Raw genomic sequence first — 23,508 nt, forward strand, 5'->3', positions numbered from 1 at the left:
AGATACAAGCCCTCAAATAGCATGGGTGACATCATTGACGGAGCCTATGCACAAAATCTTCTCCAGTTTCATATGTACTAGAAGCGTTTGAATCACTTCATCAGACATGGCATGCCACTTCAGCATGCTGCTGTCAGCCCAAGTAGAATACAACTCCTTGGGAAAGTGGGTGAGTATTTGAGGACTTGTATCCTGCAATCCAAGGAAAACACCCACTACAGTTAAGTAACTTAGTTTTTTCAAGAACAAGCAGGATGGCAAGTCCTTACACCATGAGACTCCCTAGCTACAGACTGCCTTCAACAGAAAAACAGAAAACAACAAGGCAATACAACAGGCACACACCATCATGCTCTTGGCGGATACTCATCTTTTACATATTATTGTCGTCTTTATGTTTTTAAAAGACATTCTAGAACAGGAAAGAAAATAAGTGAGGTGGGGCAGAGGTGGGGGTAGATGTATTTGAATTCTAATTCCCAAAGAGATACTGGAGAACTGACCATAAGTGTGGCTACAGGGTGGCTCCAGTCTCAAAATGGCTGCCACGATCTCCAGTAGCAGTCTTACAAGCCTGCTGTTGAGGTTCACAGCAGCCATTTGAATAATATTTTTAGGGTCCCATTCCAGTCTCCCCTCCCTCTAGATGTTATTAGGGGAGTTGACCAGTGGACCAGTACTTAGTGACAACAGACCAGGTGTTTCACCGAGCACTGGGGGGCCCAAGACTGCCTCATTAAGACCTTCAGACTCCATCTCATCCCAATAGACATGTGCCTGTCTTCTGTTAGTCTGAAACTTAGGAGATAATTATATTCTTCATTTACTGAGTCTAATCATATTCTGCTATATAGAGAGGGTATCTAACTTGTAATTTTCATCTGTTAGACTGATTGTCTAATGTCAGATAGAATCTGGGAAAATCTATTATTATATACATCCGATTCCATCACTTGTGTTTGATAAGAAAGAGAAGGAGAAACGATTTTTAGTTCTGAAGATTACAGATTTTAATAGTCACCAAGTAACATACAATTGCACGCATAAATTCTTTCAAGAAGAGGTCCGTGCGACAGGACCCTATCAGTCTGACATCCAGGAGTTCTCTCTTACTTGCACTAAAAGTTGAAACTTTTATACTCTCCTGACTGCATTAAACTCTATGGGTTCTCATGGATCTGCTTCTCAATTTTTTCATCAAATTCCATCCTGACCGCAAAATGTTCTCTTCTCAGAGGTGTGAACAGCCCCCCTTTTTGAGCTTTCCGTTCTTTCACACGTACCATAGGTGTTATTTACCAGCTGCATGTATTTCTGATCAGTTTCGTTTCCCTGCTGTTAACCCTCCTTGTGAGGAATAGAAACTTAAGCAACAGGCTAACCTGACCCAGGCAAGCAAACCCTTAGGCCTCAAATCTAGGCTCTAGGTTTTTAAAACTTGGGCAGTATGCCTCAGATTGTACCATATTTCTACATATCCCCTCTTGCTGGTCCCTGGTGGGGGCAGCATCAAAAAGAACGTCTAAGTTGTTACCATCTATTCCAGAAGGTAATAGACTAGGGACTAGGGGGTGTGATTCTGACCATTACAGTGAACCGGTACTGTGTAAGAACGGGAAATCTCATTTACAGGTATCAATACACTAATTGGGGAATAGGGATTCCCTCTACATTATCCATCCCTTGGGCAGTTCTCGTACCTACCCCTCTAGAAAGCCATTCAAATCTGCGGTCAGAAGTGCAATCTGATTTACCTGGAAGTCCATGAAAACCATGCTATCACTTGGCAATTACAATTACAACTAATAGAAGCAGTGGTGTGCTGGAGCAGGCTCTCACAGGCTCTCGAGAGCCGTTTGTTAAGTTTTTAAGAATTTTGGGAGCCGGTTCTCCATGGCTACTTTAACAAATGGATCCCAAAATGTGGGCTTGGGCCCCTCCTGAATTCTCTTTTACTTTGCTGGTGAGAGAGAGCCCCCTGTTAACAATTTACCAGCACACCCCTGAATAGAAGTATACCATTAACATACTCTTATCAAATCACTACTATAGGTTAACATTTTTGCTCTAAGCTGGTTATATGGTTATATATTTTCTACAAATTACGTATCATTTAGCAATAATCAGCAATACTTCTCAATCCCATGTATACTATATTACTAAATTGCGGGTCTCTCTACAGGATTCATTGCATTTGCTGCATAGCGGTTTGACCAATGCATGGGGACATAATCTGATGTATCTGTCCCATCAATTTTTTCATACAAGACATATTGTCCTGTAGGCTCTCTCTTGCTTATAGCAGTTTCAATTAAGCGTTCTACTAATCCTCTAGTACATGGGATTATGCAACATCCTACAAGTATAAATATTGCTAGGACTACTATGATGGTAGTCGCTGTTGAAATGATAAATGTTTTCCACTTACCAAAAGCTTTATTCATCCAACCAGTCCAAGATGTAACAACACCAGAATTGGTGGCAAGTTCTTTAGAAAGTGAAGTGAAACCTTCCAAGGCTCTGGTGATTGACCCATCTGGAGACTGAGCTCCTTGTCTTTCCACCCAAACCCTCCTCTCCTCTTCCCCCACTTTCCGTCTCTGTTAACAACGCCCTCATCCTCCCCGTCTCTTCAGCCCGCAATCTCGGAGTCATTTTCGACTCCTCCCTCTCCTTCTCTGCCCATATCCAGCAGACAGCTAAGACCTGTCGCTTCTTCCTCTATAATATTAGCAAAATTCGACCATTCCTCTCTGAACAGACCACCCAAACCCTCGTCCACTCACTCGTTTCCTCTCGTCTTGACTATTGCAACCTTCTCCTCGCTGGTCTCCCGCTTAGCCACCTATCCCCCCTCCAATCTGTCCAAAATTCCGCTGCACGTCTTATCTACTGCGTAAACCGATACTCTCATATCACCCCTCTCCTCAAGTCGCTTCACTGGCTCCCGATCCGCTACCGTATACAGTTCAAGCTTCTCCTATTGACCTTCAAGTGCACTCAATCTGCAGCCCCCCATTACCTCTCTACCCTCCTCTCCCCGTATGTTCCCACCCGTAACCTCCGCTCTCAGGACAAATCACTCCTATCTGTACCCTTCTTCACCACTGCTAACTCCAGACTCCGCCCCTTTTGCTTCGCATCACCTTATGCCTGGAACAGACTTCCCGAGCCCATACGCCATGCGCCCTCCCTGCCCATTTTCAAGTCCTTACTCAAAGCCCATCTCTTCTCCCTTGCTTTTGGCGCCTAACCACCTTCCCCACTCATGATACTACACTCACTACATAGTTTATTACCTTTAGATTGTAAGCTCTCTTGAGCAGGGACTGTCCTTCCTCATGTTTAAACTTGTACAGCGCTGCGTAACCCTAGCAGCGCTATAGAAATGCTAAGTAGTAGAAGTAGAAGGAGCAGTATTGTTGGGGATAAAGGTACAACACTGGGTAATTGATCCAATCTACATTTTTATTCACTATTGATCACCAAAAGAAAACAGATTCAAAACCAGCAGCAATTTGGTTACATGCCTTAAACTCATCTGGGACCCCTCTTGGAACACCAATTGCGTCTATATAGACTCTATCATCAAATGATCCAGCCACTGCCTGTCATTTTACCCGATGGGAAGAGATGGCATGGGGTGGAATCATGGAAGCAATGACAACTGGGATTACCAGCTTTACCAAAGCACATGTTCCAGTCCAACTTCTGTGGAGGGTATGGTGGAGAGTGTTAGTTCCACAATACCACCATACATCTGCTCGGGCCTGGGAAAAATCAGTAACATTTAGGTCATGTAAGGAACCTTTGCCAAGAGTGGTATTGCAATTGGTCAGGTTACCCAAGAACCTTGGATTTTTAACAGAATGTCTTTCGAGGCACGTGAAGACTGGGGGTACCCTTAATCGTGGGGGAAGATAAGGGTGATGTTTATCAAGATAAGTACAGGACTGGTTAATTTTTCCCTTACTTTGGAGTAACTCCAACATACACCAAAAACCATCTGGGTTGTTGAAGAGATCCAAAGGAAAAGGAACCACTGTAGGTTCTACTCTTGCATGTTCAAACTAGCAGTAGTATAATGGGCCCATTGAAGCCATAGGTTTGTATCACTAAATCCCATTTCAAGTTCAATCAAGTCTTTGGCATTAGTAATTCGTCTAACCTGATAAGGAATTTTGACTTCTGGGGCTTTAGTTGGCACCAGGGGGTTACTCTGCTCAATTTTTGGAGGAGCAACTATGCTAAAGGTGGCGATAGGATCCCTTCCTGTAGCATCTATAACATCTTACATTTGCTCATACATTGTCACATCTTGGTGGGCATTAAGGTTAGGTGTTATTCTTATACAGTATCAGTTTGAATTTGCATAAGCAGAAATAATAGAAAAAATGTCAAGAAACATTCAAAATCAATGCTAAAATTAAAGTAAAGACAATAAGGGTTCACTTATGAACGTCCATTCATGATAGAAAATGTGTCATTAGCTAAAAAGGGATTAATAATATTAACCATGGAAACATCAGGGAAAGGAGTGACTGGGGATCATACCTGCCCTGACTAGTCACTAGTCCACTAGGGACTCTAAGGTAGGCCCCAGAGGGTGGGGGTGGGGCTACCATTTATTAGGGGAGAAAGAGGGGGCCAGTGGCACTACCTTTGTTCAGGGGGGGCGGGTAGGGAGCCAAGCTGCTACTGTTCAAGTGAGAGGAGCACGTGTGCTATGGGTAGAGACTAAGTTTCAATTTTAGCTGAAAATGTACAAGCATTTTTGCTTGAAACTAAAACAAGACCGAATATGGAGTCTGTGGTACAGAACTGGTGATTCAGGGTTTATTTTGAGATTCTGTCCAATCCTTTATAGAATCTAGACTTCACTCCCACACAAAGAATTAGTTGAATGATACTATCAATTATAATGCCAGTTTTACCAAGTATGGTGGTGGTGGTGGGGAGAGTGGGTGATGTCATGGGTATGATGTGTGGAAATGTCACTTTGGCATGCCCCCCTCCATTCCTAGCTTGGCCCTCCTGTTACAACCCCAAATATTTCTCTCTAGAAACATCACTGGGACTGACCTGCCAAATTTATTGTCATTAATTAATGTAAACTGAACTGAACCCTGGATAGGGGATTTTAGCGGTATATAAGACCTGATTTGAATTGAATTGAAATGTTGTGAATTCTATTCCAAATAATAGTGGGCTGTGAATGTATGAACAAATGTCCATGTCGCAGCTCTGCAAACTTTCTTCATAGAGGCTGATCTCAAATGGACTACTGACATTGACATATCTCTAACATTATGAACTGTGACATGACCCTCGAGAGTCAAACCTGCCTAGGTATAAGTGAAAGAAATGCAATCTGCTAGCCAATTTAAAAAAATGTTGATCTGTGATTGTCCTCTTGAAGTAAATGGATGGTTTTTCTGACAAATTACAATAAAAATTACAGTTAAAAAAAACGTGTGTTTTCTTGAAGGCAGACCTGCTCTAATTGGGTCAAAAGAAAGAAAAGGCTGGAGGGACTTTCTAAGGCTTTAGTCTGCTCCAACAGAAGCCAAGGGTCTCTTGCAATTCAATAGGTACAGTACACTTTCACCTGTGTGGGCGTGAGGCTTGGGGAAAATGCTGGAAGGGCAATAAAGTGATTAATATAGGAATCTGACACAATCTTAAAAAGAAACTTAGGATGAGTGTGCAGAACACCATATTTAATGTATAATTAAAATGTTCTATACCACCTTTACTGACAAGAAAGCCAAAGTTGTTTACAATAAAATAATAAACAAATTATGGGTAGAAAGGAATTACATAAAATAAATAAGGCAGACAATCAAACAAAAAGACTCATTCTTAAATAAATAGTATTTAACAAACACCCCATTCAAAACTAGTGTCAGAAATTAAAAACCATAAGCCAAACATAAAAAGATAAGTTTTTGGTGTAGTTTTAAACTTTTTCAGAGACATTTCTTTAAGAGGAAAAACTGGAAGAGAATTCCAAAAACTCAAAGCAAGATATAAATATGCTAAGCTCCATGTTGATTCCAAATGGGCATGTCAATTTCCCTCCCTGTCCTGGGCTTAATCAGAATCCCTTCCCATAATTAAAACTTGATTCCTTCCTCTGAGGATCTCACTGACCTCTCCCATAATTCAGTGTGATCACTCCTCACTCTTGGCTTGACATGGCTCAGACAGTGGACTTGGTAATTTACTAGCCTGCGCTTCCTAACACCTCTCCCCTTCCTGTTTACTTTGAAGTCTCAGCTCAGTTGTTTGGATCATGTGTTACTCTACACTAAGCCAAACAATTGAACTGGGACTGAGAACCATGTGGGATGCAGCAGAAGCAGCTGTTTAGTAAACATTCTAGAATCACCAACTGGGCCCCATTGGGCTATGGATAGGGTGTCAGACTGATTAATGTGGGAGGAGTCAGTTAAAACCACTGGGATGGAAAAGCAGATTAAGCCATTGAGGGTGGATGGTCCAGTCAGGCCATAGATTGAACCCTACAGTCATCCTTACTTGATATAAAGAAAGGGGGCGGGGGATGCTGAAGAAGCTACAGTGTACACTCTAAAATGGAAAAGAATAATGCAGGAGTGTAAAGATGGATATTGCGAGAGGGCAGGTGAAGGAGTAGCTACGTTTATTGTATAATTAAATTGTGAATATCAAGCATATTCTTAAAGCCACAATAAGAGGGGTATTTTCCTATAATATTTAGAAGTTTGAGCTATTGGTTGAACATGCTGTATATGTTCTGATTAAAATCAATACAAATTCATTGAAACAAAATAAAATTTCGGTTAAGGATCAGGTCCCAGGGACAGCAATTTTGTTTGAACTGATAATTAAGAATGTGCATTCGTTTGAAACATGAAATGTCAACAACTTTTCCCATATCGTTTTGTGTCATTTTCTGACCAAAACAATAGAGAAAAAAAATTGTGTTTTTTTCCATGTGTTGTTAATTGTGTTCACTAGTTATTTTTCACAAAGAAGTGCACGCTTTTTCCAAAAGAGGACATACTCTCTCCGATAATGCACATGCATGAATGGTGAGTACATACTTTTTATGAAAGAGGGTGCACTATCAACAGTAGTACTTGTGCAATGACAAAATTGAAAGCAGGAAATGACATGGGAAGCTATATGAAATTAAAAATTTTGGACCACACATCTCTACTGATGAATATGGATTTTTGGATAAAAGGTGATCTTGCTGTGTAACTAACTGTCAGCAATGGGTAAAATTCCACTGCATTTTTAATACATCTAATTTAATAGCTCTACTATAATTCATAACCACAGGTCAAAAGAGTTGGCAGACTCTGAGTTTAACCAGTTAGGATCCTTGGGGTGAAAATTTTACTCCACAAAAATGTATGTACAAAAAAGTGCAAGGAAGACCTCCCACATATTTCTTCTCACCAGACACATTCCAGCTATCCTGTGGTTTAAATTGTATAAGACCCCATAGTTTGTGGGAGCTGCCATTCGTAACCTAACCAAACAGATTTTGGACACCTAAGCAGGGCATTGGTTGCATTTTGAAAATGCAACTCCAAGTTATCTTATGTCTACAAGTATGATTACCAGGTCAACAGCATTTCTACCACCACCGGGAGCTGAACTCAGCTTCATGGGGTAACGTCTCTAAATAGGTTACTTTTGCATGACAGGAATGTACCTCACTCCTAAGCCGGGCAGGGTATGTTAGGTACAATCTCAGTCTCTCAAATTTACTGCTTAAAGCCCATTGTAATGCTTGCATTGTGCGAATGCTTCCTTCTGGAGTTCATGAAGTATATCTGCAGCAACATATCAAGGTGCACTTGCTTTTTAAGCAGGCCACTATCACCCGATAAAAGGACTAGTTCTACATCTTTCTGTCACATTTTCTTGATCTCTCATTGCATCTTTTAGTACTTGAAGATCTTTTTTTCCGTGTGTTATACAGAATAGTCCTTTGGAACATTAATCGCTGTGGTTCTTGACTTTATCTATAAGATTTACTCTGTTTTTTTCATAATGCTCTTTTTCAAATTTATAAAAATCCCATGCTTCCAACACAGGAAAAAAATGTCAAAGCAGAGCTCTGGGGATGGCTCAATCCTTTCAAAGGAATAAAACTCAACAAACTGTAAAATATCAGATGCCTATAAAGCAAACACTGAGGGAGGGATGCACTTTCCATTACATTCTGAGATTATGCATTTACTGCTAATAGGTTTTTACCCTGTACAATGCTGTTCCTGTATATTACTGCATCATGTCACCACTGAATCACTCAAATGGCAGCAGCATACAAGTGAAAAGGTTTAAATACATAATGTTTCAGCTACAGGCTACAGATCATCAAGATTAATCACCATCTCTCCTACACAAAGCTATGTTATTTTTTTTTCACTGAAAAGAAAAGCAGAGAGTAGTTGTTTCACAAATCAGTCAGAAAGGGAGAAATATAAGGGATCACCGGGGTCCACCATTTGTAGAGGGCCTGCATAACTAAAGAAGGTGAACTTTTAAAATAAAAAGATAGACGCTTGCCTGGGAAGTATGCAGGCAGACCACAGCCTCTGATTATTTTGCTGGATGGGATGGATAAAGAAAAGAAGGACTGGACAGTTACTGTAAATATGTAAATAATTTGAGAGCCTGGAAAAGCACATTATTTCCGTTACCAAGACATCTATTACTTTTATAAACTGCTGTTAAGTGAGAGATACTAAAGTTGATATCTGCCTGTTGCAGCATTTCAGTAAAGAGTTTGCATGGTAAGCACTAATTGCACGGAGATGAACCCTTAATGAGTTGGTTTGAAACCTAACTCAGAGAGGTGCAGGAGATAATTCAAGCAGTTTTTGTGTAGGACAAGTAAAAGGATCAGGGGCCTTGCCCTCACACCAGATGGAATAATACCTCTTAGTGGAGGCTTTTCTGGAAGTAAGCAAGATTCTGGAGACACCCTTAGGCAGATTCAAGGACTGAAAATATATGCTGTGAGGGCCAGAGACTGGAGGTTGGGGGTGCCTCGTTCTGCATGATAAGGGTCATAAAACACTCCAATCTCCATAGTTTTTAGAGGACAACTCCAGTAGAAGAGGAAACCAGATATGCCTCTGCCAATAAGGGGCGATTAGGATCATAGTTTCAATGTCCTGTTTGAATTTCAGCAAAGTCTGCTCTATGAGAGGTATTGAAAGATATGCATACAGAAGACCTGTCCCCCAATGTAGGAGATAGGCTTCCGACACTAGTCTGACGTTTGATCAGCCTAGAACAGAACTTAGGGACTTTGAGTTCAGTGGCAAAACGTTCCCCTGAGGGAGAGCCTCAATCTTGGAAGATCTTACAGGCTATGCCTATATTGAGAGACCACTCATGAAGGTGCATTACCCTTCTCAGTCTGGACACCAGGCTGTTGTCCTTTCCTGCTAGGTATGTGGCTCAAAGAACCATCCCATGGAAGAGGGCCCACTGCCACATCCCTATCACTTCCTGACACAAGGGGTAGGATCCCATATCACCCCCCCCCCCCCCCCCCCCGCTTGTTAACACAATACATTAAAGCCTGATTGTCCATTTGGCTGAGAATAATTTGGTTCTGTAGTTGATCTCTGAATGCCTTTAGTGTTCCACATAGCCCTCAGCTCGAGGAGGTGGATATAGAGATCTGTCTCTTGAGCAGACCATGTCCCTTGGGTGTGAAGTCCATCAACATAAGCTCCACATCCCAGGTTGGATGAATTCGTTATCAACACCTTCTGAGGTAGAATGATAGTCCCACACTAATATATTTATTTATTTGTAACTTGATATACCGCCTTAACTGTCAAACAGAGGAAGGCAATTTACAAAATTATAAAACATCAAAAGTAAAAAAGAAAAGGAACTACAATAAATTAGTAGGGCAGATAACACACCCATTCATATAAAAACATCTAGCTCAATGTCCTGTTTCCAACAATGGCCAATCCAGGTCACAAGTACCTGGCAGAAACCCAAATCATGGCAACATTCCATGCTACAAATCCCTGGGCAAGGACTTGCTTCCCCATGTCTGTCTCAATAACAGACTATGGGCTCTTCCTCAAGGAACTTGGCCAAACCCTTTTAAAACCCAGAAAAGCTAACCGCTGTTACCATATCCTCCAGCAAAGGTTTCTTGAGCTTAACTATTCGTTGAGTGAAAAAATATTTCCTCCTATTTATTTTAAAAGTATTTCCAGAGTGTCCCCTAGTCTTTGTACTTTTGGAATGAGTAAAAAAATCAATTTACTTCTACTCGTTCTACACCACATCTCCTCTCATCCGTCTCTTTTCCAAGCGGAAGAGCCCTAACCTCTTTAGCCTTTCCTCATACGAGAGGAGTTCCATCCCATTTATCATTTTGGTCACTCTTCTTTGAACCTTTTCTAATTCCACTATATCTTTTTTGAGATATGGCGACCAGAACTGAATGCAATATTCAAGGTGCGGTCGCACCATGGAGCAATACAGAGACATTATAGTATTTGTGGTCTTATTCACTATCCATTTCCTAATAATTCCTAGCATCCTGTTTGCTTTTTTTGGCTGCTGCCGCACACTAAGCAGAAAATTTCAGTGTATTATCTACAACGACACCTAGATCTTTTTCTTGAGTACTGACCCCCAAGGTGGACCCTAGCATAAGGTAACTATGATTTGGATTATGCTTGCCAATGTGCATCACCTTGCATCCACCTTCTTAGGTGTGACCTGCACTGAGAGGGGAGAATCCCAGTTCTTTGCCAGTGCATCTTTAAGGATAGGGTGTAATGAAACTGTGACCTCTTCCTTAGGAGGTGACTCATAATTCAGGACAGCCAATATCTGTGCCCTGGGTTCTTCCTCCATCTCCAACTTAAATGGGATGGCCATAGCCATCTCCTTTAGAAAACCTGTGAAAGAGACACCCTAAGATGGAGATTTATGTCTCTCTTGAGGTGGGGAGGGATCAGAAGGGACCCCCATAAGACTCTTCCTCTGAGAAGTAATGAGGGTCCTCTTCATCTCAAGAGTGGTCCCAATCAGTCTCCTCACCGTACTTAGGTTGAGCAGAGTAAATCTGTGCCTGCCTTGACTCAGTGGGACCATGCCCACACCCCGAAGGGCACCAGGATACAGACTCTGAGGAAGCTTCCTCCCCCAATGTCAAGAGCGGTACTGCATGGGTTGATGACGACAGCCATCTGGTCACCAGCATTGAAAACCACACTACAGGCAAGGTAGGAGCCTCAGGAAGGAATGGAGGCTGAGCAGCAGCTGGTGCAAGCGCCCTTGATGCCTGAGTGGCATGCTGCTGTAGCATCTTCACCACCTCCTCTCTGAGCATGGGTCAGTACTGCTCATCGAAGGTAGGCATCAGCAAAGGCTGGGGAGCCAGGACAGGGACAGCCTACGAAGGAACCAGTGTCAAACCAGAAGCATGAACCTGGCTGCCAGGAGCCTGGCACACCGGCACCTCCATCAAGAAGGGGGAGCGTTCCTCTCTGTGCTAGCACTTCTCAAGTACCAGCCAATGCTGATGTCCCGTCGCTCCTGGAATTGTGCATTGAAGAGAACTAATGCTTGTGCTTCTTCCAACGCTGAGCACTGTAGTCCTTCAATGCCAATAAGGACGATGTTGAACCTGTATGCATCCTCGGTGTTGGATCCGATGCTGAACGGTCCAAGGGCCAACTATCAGCACCCGATGTCGAGAGAGCTGAAGACGTCCTTGATGCCAGTGCGCTCCCAGTGGTAGTTGAAAACTGGGCAGCCATCTAGGTTGCTGCTTCCGGTGCTGTCGACAGATTGGCCTTTGAGAAGCCAGAAAGTCTCTCCTGCTGGATCTGACTCACCCTCTGTGTCCTCAACTACATTTTTAAACAGAGAGAACAACAGTTAGCCTCATGGTTAGGTCCAGGGCATTCGATGCACCAAGTGTGCGGGTCCGTCACTGAAATCACCTGACTGCATTGAGCATATCTCTTGAAGCCACTGGGGGTCTTCTTGGACATCCCAAAAATGATCATGGCTAAATTAAACTCCTCAATTTTTATCTATAAAAAGGGGCAGAGTCTAAATTGAGGTCAGTACTCAGGCCTAAAAATCCATGAATAAAATCTTAAGAGCAGAAAACACTAAGAACTAAAAGGGGCAACAAACAGAAAAAGAAACTAGAGAAAATAATAAATTAAATGAGGGGGAAAAAACCCACACAGGAAGGTGCTGCAAAGGCAAAGAGAAAAACACTGAGGGGAGACCGGAAAGATGCATCTTCCCTGCTCTGCAAAAAAACGAAGACTGAGGGATCCACGCTCGATCGTTGGGCAGGAAGGCACCAGTGCATGCACAGTGGGACATTGCCAAAAGTTTCTTGAAACCTCTACATGCTAGCCAACATCTGCACTGGGCTCTGTCAGATGACATTACCCACATGTGAGAATACAACAACTGTGTCTGCTTGTCCTTGGAGAAATATTTTAATAGACTTCTTCTATTTTAAACATATACTTATGAGACAACATGCCAGTCTCAGCCTTACAGAACCATTATTTATCACCAAATTGCTCGGCAAATTAGCTACTTTTAATGGTGTCGATATTGCTCTGTGTTAGCAGTAGTACTATCAAAGATTTATCCCAATAAATAACTCACTTTTGGAGACTCTAAGAATGATAGTTTTTCTGTACCTACACATCCAGCCTCTGAAATAAGTTTTACATAATATTAAAAATTGCCATGTGTCCATTTTGGGTCTGAGACCTTACCACCAGCCATTGACCTAGCGGTAAAGTCTCACGCGGTAACCGGGCAGTAATGACCTACACTCATCAAATGCCACTTGGCGCATGTCCAAAAATAAAAATGTATTTAACGGACGCGCATCAAAAATGAAATTACCGCTATAGCCACGTGGTAGCCGGGCGGTAACTCCATTTGGTGCAAATTGGGCACGTGTAGGCGCTTACGCAGCTTAGTAAAAGGGCCCATGAAAAACGTATCTTTTGATGGTGCTATTAGATAACACCACCCCATTTATGTACCTGATACATCCAACTTGTTGTCAGAGAAATCTAGAGAACACCAAGAAAAGCGAGTACTCACGCTGTAACAAAGGGTCGAGGAACATAGCCAATGCTGCAGATCGGCAGGTTGGCAGCACCATGGAGAATGATGGAGACAAGTTCTGTACCTGGACGAGCCACATGTAAGTCATCATTTATAGAAGTGATCAGAGGCTCGTTCTCTTGGGGAGGTACCTCAATGACCTGAAATAAAGCAGAGTTGAAATCCTTTCAAAAATGAATATTATGCCTCTCTGTAAAGTACCTTATTCTATGGTCTCTATGTTACATCAGATTTTAATAGAAGGCTTAAATCCTTAGCACTTCATGTTGTATATAAAACACAAGTTATTCTGGATAAAGTTAAAGAGGATCACAGTTTATGCATTACCTAGTTTATATGAAAATTAGCCCTACTACTTTTTCTTAGGATCTCAAATCCCTTGCATATTCTCAACACTGAATAACAGTCCCTTCAAATCACTTTCAATTGCTGACCATCATTTATTTATTTACTGCACATACTCAAATATAAACCCATCTCCATATAAACCGAGATAACATTTTTTCCCTAAAAGGGGGGGGGGGGGGGGAGGGAAATGTTAACTCGAATATAAACTGACGGTTTATATTCAAGTGTTAGACTTGCTGCCCACATTCTCCACGAATTAATATGTTGGAAGAAATGATTTATTTTGGGGAAAATAGCTCGAGAGCAACTCGCTACTGTTTATAATTTAAGAGCAAGCGCTGTATTTATAAGTTTTAGGATATTAATTTCTCCACCAATCACCAAAGGTGATAATTGCAATAAATTAAATAAATTAAGTATCAGAACACAAAGAGACCGTATTTAGCTTCAAAAAGGTTGATTTAATATACACTTGCACACGAGAGGTAGGTTTTAAAAGGAATCTTTACAGGTAATCTGTGCATAAAATAGAACAAAGTAGCAGCTAGATCAACTTACAAGTCCTTGTTACAAGCATGCTGTGGTCCAGCTGATTGATGAGCACATGTTGAGGACAGGAGGCATCAGCAGACCCCAAAGAGAGCAGCAGTTTCCAAGAGAGGCAGGTTTCCAGAGGAGGCAGGTCCCAAGAGAGGCAGGTCCCAAGAGCGGAGGCAGGTTCCAAGAGAGAGAGCTGGGCTGTTTCCAGGCCTTTTATAATGTTAGCAGAGAAGCATGGTGTGTGCATGTCTTGATATTTTGCAAGGCATTATGGTTAATGTAGTCTCATGTCTGCACACGACCCCTGAGTTGGTCCCATGTCTTATGACATCACGAGACTTACAGTCTGGACTTTGCTGGCAAATGTCTTTTGATGTCCTGTTCAGTCTCTGGGTCAGATACACATTACAAGTCCTTCCTTTCTGCACATGTCTGGAAGCTGATGGGAGGGGCAGGTATACCTTTGACAAGCAAATGTCCTGTTTATGCTTCCTCTGAGTATTCAGGTGTCCACCTTAGTCCATCTTTTGTTAGGTGGGAGGGCAGAGGAAGCTCTTTTGTGTTTGTTAAGTGTTTGTAGTTAACTTATTCCTGCTCTCAGAAGCTCCCAGAAAAAGGAATGGAGAGAGAGAGGCTTGAAATAAAACTATTCTCTCTGCTGCTGTGTCAAATATATATTTTTAAAAGATACACAAATATATTGCTGTATATATATCCAGCAAATATGCTACATATTTCAGTAATAAACTGATACCGTTACATTCCCTCTCTTGGCTCCGAGTGAAAATAAATTTTTAATATATTGGAATGAGGAGCCATAAAATGAACTATAAAAGCTAAAATTAAAAAAAAACAACTCTAATCTAGTACAGTAGCATAATAGCAAAGGTACTGAACTGTTTACATGGGCATGTGTATTTGAAGAGGTGAATCTTTTAATAATATGAATCTTGGAATATGTCCTTAGCTGGAATATGACTGTTATAAGCAAAAAGACTCATCATATTACTTTTGTTTACTCATGACTTACATTTAGGTAGCTAGGGTTAAGTTTTCTGTGGTCAATTTCATTAGGCTTCCATTCAGTCAGGTGGCAGAGTATGGCTTTGCTCTGGTTTAAAATAGGATTGCAAGTACACTTTATATGACTTCAGCCACACAAGCATCATTTTGCTCTATTTCCAGAGACCACCTCTTTTTGTGTCACCTGCTCAGGGGCATAGGCTGCTCCCAAGTTTATGCCACAGGATATCTTACCCAGTATGCTAGCCAAATCAATAGCATGAGAGTGCGCAATTGACCAATTTACCACCGCAATGGGGTGGAACAATCTATTCAGTCATATTTTCAGCGTTTGACATTCCAAGGAAAAATATTCTATGAATGTTTCCTAACACTGTGAATGTTTCCCTATATTCTCTATTTCAGAGGCTAACTGAGGTATTCACAGCAGTGATAAGCAAGAGTGTAAATGTGGAGCTATTATACTACTGTTTCATTAGAAACAAGAAAGACATATGTATGCAATTATAATAATTTCCTAGGCTACTATTACACACAAAACAATTATTCCTATCAATCCTATGCAATAATATTTACTTAATCATTGACCAAATTAAAAAAAACAGAGTCATGGTATAGTGCCATGAACTACCTTTCAGAGAGAAACTTTTTATTTTTCAGAGAGAAACCTTTTATGGGTAATGAGTGTGGTAAAAGGTTGCCATATTTATCTGCTTTAGCAGTGTTTAATGTAGCACTTTAATAGACAATACTCATGTGTTTAATGTTGTAAAGAATTTAGAAAAGATATGTTAATTTTGCTTTGCACACAGCCAATATTTCATTCCAGGGAGAGACATTGTGTGCGTTCTGGCTGTAATGTAGAATAAACTAAAAAGGTTAGAAACATTCCCTGTACTGATTGTACCTGATAGATCATGTAAAGAGAAACCTTTGCTCATAATTCAAATCTTAAGCTTTAGTTTCTTTTCTATAAAAATAAGCATATCTTGTTAATTCACATTAAAGCACAATATTAAGTTTCAGCTCCAGCGGGAGTTACCTATTATAAGGAGGCATTTTTAAAACGTCTCACCCAGTATTTTAGTTTCAATTCCAGTGGGAGTCACTCATCAGAAAAAAAGACATTTCTAAATCCTTAAACAATATTATATCAAAAACAAATTACAACAGAAGCTACATTTTAAATCAAGAGAACAATAAAGCTACATTTAAAATTAAAAGAACAATAGAAGCTACATCTTTAATTCTTATCAGTGTTACAAAGGGCTAATAGCAAAAACTTTTTCTATTTTCCTGTCCGCCCTATTTTTACAAATTAAGCACCTGGATTTCCCTGCCATCTGCAGAGTGGGTCATGCTGTGGAGAAGTCCAGTCCAGGCTGGATGCATCTCCTCATGTTTATTAGGAATTAAATTGCAGGAAGAGCTGACAGAATGTCAGTTTCTGGTCCAGCAGGACTTGCAGTTAAAAGTTTCTGTTTATCTGGCGGCAAATTTCTCTTTTTATTGTTAGCTATCTGCAATATCTGCAAGGCTACATGAGAGTTTAAAATGTCACATGCTTGTTTGTGGTTTTCAGTAGCTACATACTTAGGAGCTGATTTCTTTATTAGAGATTCCCTTCTATGGGAGCTTAGATCAGAATGCAGCCCAGGTGGTGCATCTGTGTGCTGAGGAGCTGAATCATGAGCATTTAAATCAGACTGCAGAACAGGTTGTGCATATATGTGCTGAGGTTTTGGATGCTGTGAGGGGGTCTGAGAACTAATGGTTCTAGTTGAACCTCCTGCTACGGGTGTGGACTGTGATACTGTTACCATAGCTGAAACATGCATGGCTGTAGCTGTATTTGGGTCTGGAGGAGCACATGGGAGACCCATAATGGTTGACCCCTGCAAATGTGAATCCTGTACATGATCAATGTTCTCATCTATATGTGGCATCTGCAGTGTTAATTCCCTGATTAAATGCTTCAAGTCTGGAACCTGGCTGGCCTGCATTTCTAAAGCTAAAATTTGGGCTTTCATTTTATTTTCCTGAGCTGCCTGGCTTTGTACCTGCATTCTAAGGGCGTCTAATTGATCATTTAAGCAACTAGCCATTGTGATTAGAAAATCCTTTTCTGTGTTTACCTGCATGCATTCTCTCTCTTTGGCCAGTAACTTCTCATTCAATTCTGCATGTTCTTTTAAGGCTTTCTTACACATGGTCCACATTAACCAAGTGCATGCAGAAATTCTCTTGCTCCCTTCCTTAATTGAATATAAATCAATATCAGAGGGGGTGGAAATATCATCAGGGGTCCAAGGATTAGGGCCAGAGGACTCTACGCATTGCTTAGGCAAAGTGGGGTTATCTATGTCCTTCTCAAAAGAAACTGCAAAATTGTTTTTTATTTTATGCCAGAGCATGCCTAAAGATTTGATTATGAGATACATAAAGTACATGAGTGCATAAGTACCTAAATAAGACCAAACATCCATCCAGCACAGCATTCTAAATATTCTAAATGCCCTGAAAACCTTATCAATTTATCAATCGGAAATTTAATTAATGAAACCTGATACTCAGTTCACTATAAAGCAGCAAAATACAAAAATATAATTTAAGAACAGTGCTATCTCATTCTAATTGCACAGAATACCTACCCACATTCTCCACCAATTAATATGTTAGACTTGCTGCCCACATTCTCCACGAATTAATATGTTGGAAGAAATGATTTATTTTGGGGAAAATAGCTCGAGAGCAACTCGCTACTGTTTATAATTTAAGAGCAAGCGCTGTATTTATAAGTTTTAGGATATTAATTTCTCCACCAATCACCAAAGGTGATAATTGCAATAAATTAAATAAATTAAGTATCAGAACACAAAGAGACCGTATTTAGCTTCAAAAAGGTTGATTTAATATACACTTGCACACGAGAGGTAGGTTTTAAAAGGAATCTTTACAGGTAATCTGTGCATAAAATAGAACAAAGTAGCAGCTAGATCAATTTACAAGTCCTTGTTACAAGCATGCTGTGGTCCAGCTGATTGATGAGCACATGTTGAGGACAGGAGGCATCAGCAGACCCCAAAGAGAGCAGCAGTTTCCAAGAGAGGCAGGTTTCCAGAGGAGGCAGGTCCCAAGAGAGGCAGGTCCCAAGAGCGGAGGCAGGTTCCAAGAGAGAGAGCTGGGCTGTTTCCAGGCCTTTTATAATGTTAGCAGAGAAGCATGGTGTGTGCATGTCTTGATATTTTGCAAGGCATTATGGTTAATGTAGTCTCATGTCTGCACACGACCCCTGAGTTGGTCCCATGTCTTATGACATCACGAGACTTACAGTCTGGACTTTGCTGGCAAATGTCTTTTGATGTCCTGTTCAGTCTCTGGGTCAGATACACATTACAAGTCCTTCCTTTCTGCACATGTCTGGAAGCTGATGGGAGGGGCAGGTATACCTTTGACAAGCAAATGTCCTATTTATGCTTCCTCTGAGTATTCAGGTGTCCACCTTAGTCCATCTTTTGTTAGGTGGGAGGGCAGAGGAAGCTCTTTTGTGTTTGTTAAGTGTTTGTAGTTAACTTATTCCTGCTCTCAGAAGCTCCCAGAAAAAGGAATGGAGAGAGAGAGGCTTGAAATAAAACTATTCTCTCTGCTGCTGTGTCAAATATATATTTTTAAAAGATACACAAATATATTGCTGTATATATATCCAGCAAATATGCTACATATTTCAGTAATAAACTGATACCGTTACACAAGTACCGGTAATCCTCTGTCTCCTTCTTTCCCTTTCTCCCCTGCACATCCGGCATTCCTGCCATGGTGTCCTACCACGGCCAACTCTGCCCCCAGCCTCACCAACAGGAAATGCTCACTCCTTGTAAATAGAGCACCCCCCCCCCCTCTTGGTCCCACCATAGGACCCCTCCCTGGTCCAGTGGTGAACTGGGGCAGGAGCGATCCTCCTGTGCTCCTGCTTGTGCTTACTCCCTTCTTGTAAACAGAACACCCCACCCCTCCTGGACCCACTATAGGCCCTCTCCCTGGTCCTACCTTACAGCCCTGGTAGTTCAGTGGTGAGCTGGGGCAGGAGTGATCCTCCTACGTGCCTGCCTGTGTAGCCACCAAACTTGGGGATTCAAGATTCTTGGGTTGGGACCAGCAAGGCCTGGGAGGCCATTGGGATCACTCAGTTTGCTACTAGTTCTACAAAAACGTAGTCCGGGTTAGGGTTTCTTCTGAAACATTTACAGTTTACTTCAAATCTTTAAATGGTTAAAAAAAGTAGAAATCAATATTTTCAGAGTATAAAATATCAACAATCTCACATCCCCACCCTTGCTCAACCTGACACGTCTTCAAACTTCTCTACATTCACTTTCACAATGGCTGCTCTCACAAATTTGTTCTCAACCCCTCAAATTCTGGTTCCTTAACGCCACATACTGCCGCTTTTCCTTTTTGATCTTCAGATCACTCTGGTTTCTTCCTTCTGTTATCTAGGTATTTTCACTGATTCTAAGCTCTCCTTTGAAAAACAAACCTCATAAGTAATTAAAAAGGGGGCTTTCTGGCTATGTTGGATTCGGGCTGTCAGATGTTATTTGGATTTTGCTTCTACTCACACTCTATTCCGAGCTGTGATCTGTTGAGACGCTCGAGCCATGGACATGAGGGTTAGAAGATTGTCTGCCCTTGCCTGGGGAAGATAAGCTTGAGACGTCCGTGTGTCCAACAGAGCTCCAATGAACTCCAATTTCTGAACCGGGACAAGGTGGGACTTGGGATAATTGATGACAAACCCCAGTAGCTCCTGCAGGAACAGTCATCCGCATGGCAGTGGCATAGCCACAGGTGGGCCTGGGTGGGCTGGGGGGCTGGGGCCCACCCACTTAGGGCTCAGGCCCATCCAACAGTAGCACATGGTAATGAAAATGCTGCTGTCCACAATACTGGCACCTTCGCATGCTCAGTTTTTAGTGCATGCCTGCTGCAGACTACCAAGGTGGAGACTGGAGAGAAGCATTTTCCCACCAGCTGAGATATTTTTTTGATGTGGGGGTGGGGGAGAAAACATTTGATGCCCACCCACTTCTTGCCTAGGCCCACCCAAAATCTGCTGTCTGGCTAAGCCCCTGCCGCATGGACTGCAGAGCGCCTGCCTCCGAAGTGCTCTTCACCAGCCAATCGTTGAGATAAGGGAACACATGCACTCCCAGTCTGCATAGAGATGCTGCAACAACTGCCAAGTACTTTGTGAAGACCCTGGGCGCAGATAAAAGGCCAAAAGGCAGTACACAGTACTGAAAGTGCCGAGTTCCCTGTCGAAATCAAAGATACTTCCTGTGAGCTGGGAGTATCGAGATGTGAGTATAAGCATCCTTTAAGTCCAGAGAGAATAGTCAATCGTTTTCCTGAATCATGGGAAGAAGGGTGCCCAGGGAAACCATCCTTGGACTATGAATTTGTTCAGGGCCCTTAGGTCTAGGATGGGACGCATCCCCCGTTTTCTTTTGCACAAGGAAGTACCTGGAATAGAATCCCAGCCCTTCTTCCCCTGGTGGAACGGGTTCGACCGCATTGGCCTTGAGAAGGACGGAGAGTTCCTCTGCAAGTACCTGCTTGTTCTGGGAGCTGAAGGACAGAGCTCCCGGTGGGCAATCTGGAGGCTTGGATACCAGATTGAGAGTGTATCCTAACCGGACTATTTGAAGGACCAACCTGTCGGAGGTTATGAGAGGCCACCTTTGGTGAAAAAATATCAACCTCCCCATGACCGGCAAGGCGTCCAGTATGGACACTGTTTTTGAGGCTATGCTGCACTGGAGCCAGTCAAAAGCCAGTCCCTTGCTTTTGCTGGGGAGCCCTAGAGGCCTTAGGCGCACAGCATTGACGGGAACGCGCATGCTGGGACTGAGCCTGAACCAGCTGCCAAGAAGCAGGAATAGGGAGCACTCCTCCGTCCTCCAAAAAACCTCCTGGATGAGGAGGTGGTAGCAGAAGATGCCCGGCGGTAGAGAGAATCCATAGCATCCTGGTGCTTCTTGATTTGATCAACCATGTCCTCTACCTTCTCTCCAAAAAGATTATCCCCCCAGCAAGGAACATCCACCATTCGCTGCTGGGTCTTATGATCCAGGTCACAGACACGCAGCCATGAGAGTCTGCGCATCACTATACCTTGAGCAGCTACTCTGGATGCCACATCAAAAGTGTCGTAAGTCCCCCTGGCCAGGAATTTGTGGCACACCTTCTGCTGCCTGACCACCTGGTGAAAAGGTTCGGTGAGCTCCGGAGGGAGTGCTTCTACCAAACCAGACAGCTGCCTCACCGAGTTCCGCAAGTGAATGCTCGTGTAGAGCTGGCAAGTTTGGATCTTGGCGGCAAGCATAGCGGCCTGATATGTTCTCCTCCCAAAAGAGTCCAAGTTCCTAGATTCTCTGCCTGGGGGAGCCGAGGCATAGTCTCTAGTACTCTTGACTCTTCTGAGAGCAGAGTCCACCACCATGGAATCGTGAGGCAGTTGGGCCTTCACCATCATAGGCTCTCCATGGACTCTGTACTGGGACTCGGATTTTTTGGGGACCACAGGATTAGAAAGAGTGCACAACCAACTGCGCATAAGCACTTCCCTCAGTGTATTATGCAAGGGGGCCATTGCAACCTCAGCAGGCGGAGAAGGATAATCCAGGACCTCGAGCATCTCAGCCCTGGGCTCATCCACAACCTCCATAGGGAATAGAATGTCCTTAGACATTTCCCTAACAAAAGAGGAGAAAGAAAGACCCCTAAGAGCAGCCCGAACCTGAGCCTGTCTTGACGTCGAGGATCAACGACCTCGTGGGGGGTGTCGAGAAGTTGACCCCTGCCTAGACTCCAGCGAAGCTTCCTCCACTGACGTCGAGGGGGAATCGACCCGGGTGGCAGCCAACGCCGAGGACGGGGACCACACCACAGGCGATGGCCCAGATGCCGCCTCTGCAGTCGATACGGAAGGTGCAAGCACCCCTGACACTGAGGCAGACTGACGCAGCAAGCCTTCCAGAAGCTCCAGAAGAAGGGCCCTGATGTGCTTGTCGAGAGCTTCCATCGGAAAAGGCTGGGGGGCCGGTGCAGGAGTCGGTGCCAGAGTCTGAGGGGGCTCAAGAGCCGGTACCAGGCTGCCAAATGACCGACGCATCGGCACTTCTTGTATGGAGGGTGAGCGGTCCTCCCGACACCGATGCTTCTCGGGTGCCTACTCCCTCTGCTCCCCGGAGCTATCGGTACCATGCATGGAAGGAGATTGATGATGGTGCTTCTTAGCCTTCGCTCGACACCCGTCATCGAGACTCCTCGGTACCGAACACGAGGACGTGGAATCCTCACGCCTCCTCGGGGCCAGGTCCGAAGAAGGTCGGTCCCAGGGGGTCTGCATAGCAGTAGGCCTCGAGATGGGCAGAGACCCACTCGATGCCTCGCTGCTCCCAGCTCGATGCGGTCTTTCGATAGCCATTACCTGCACTCTCGGTGTCACTGCTTCCCTCGACTCGATGCCGGTGTCCTCGGTACTGATGCCAATGTCAACGTCGAAGGACCGGACCGGTCAGAAAAACGTTTCTCACGCTGAGCCTCTCGAGCCACTTGAGTCCGTTTCTTCATCAATTTACACAGCTTACAGGCAGCGGGGAGATGGTCGGGCCCAAGACACTGAAGGAACCACGCGTGGGGGTCGGTACCCGAGATGGTCCGGTTGCAGCCAGTACAACGCTTGAAGCCGCTGGGAGAGCTCGATGACATGGACGAAAAAACGGCGGCAGCAAAATTAAAGGGCTCAATCGTGCCTGGAAAAAGGGCACAAAAAGGAGAAAAAGTCCCGACCGAGCGGCCTAAAAGGCGGCCGCAATGAAAAACTAAGAAAACTTAAAAAGATGAGGAAAACTAACAAAATAGAGGAAATATGAACTTTTTTTTTAATATTAAGACTAATAACTAATAAAAGAAAAGAAGAAAATAGCGGTAAACACTATCAGTCGTCTCCTGAGCCGAAAAAACTATGCAGTGGTGAAAATCCTGACTGCTCAGAATTGCAGTGAAAAAGAAACTGAAGGGGACACGCTTGCGTCGCAGGCGGGAAGCCATTCGCGCATGCGTGGTGCGCTCAGCCCGCGTGACGGAGCATTCTACAGACTTCTAGTATTTTCTAAAAAGTTCCGGTCTCCTGGGCCGTCGCGGAAGACGACCCATCTGTCAGAATATTCAGCCTGCTTGTCCTCGGAGAAATAAGTATACACATACGCATATGTATCTAGATATGTATATATACACACACACACACATACATACATTGAACAAGTAAATACTGATGATCAACAAAAACATATATACATATAAATATAAGCAAATGCACATGTAGTTAAAAATTTTTATGTGAACTAACCTTGAGATAATGAGTAGATTAAAAAT

General features: G+C 43.1%; 1 protein-coding gene across 1 annotated transcript in view; it reads right to left on the reverse strand.

Annotated features, from left to right (window-relative positions):
* CCDC33 (coiled-coil domain containing 33) overlaps nt 1-23,508 on the reverse strand; it is a 642,117-nt gene that overhangs the window by 493,858 nt on the left and 124,751 nt on the right. Inside the window, exon 4 of the mRNA XM_030187021.1 lies at nt 13,135-13,298. Within this exon, the coding sequence (XP_030042881.1) occupies nt 13,135-13,298 (164 nt within the window). The remainder of the gene's footprint in view (nt 1-13,134; nt 13,299-23,508) is intronic.

The sequence above is a fragment of the Microcaecilia unicolor genome, chromosome 1 (genome assembly GCF_901765095.1).
Source record: "Microcaecilia unicolor chromosome 1, aMicUni1.1, whole genome shotgun sequence".
Lineage (NCBI taxonomy): Eukaryota > Metazoa > Chordata > Amphibia > Gymnophiona > Siphonopidae > Microcaecilia > Microcaecilia unicolor.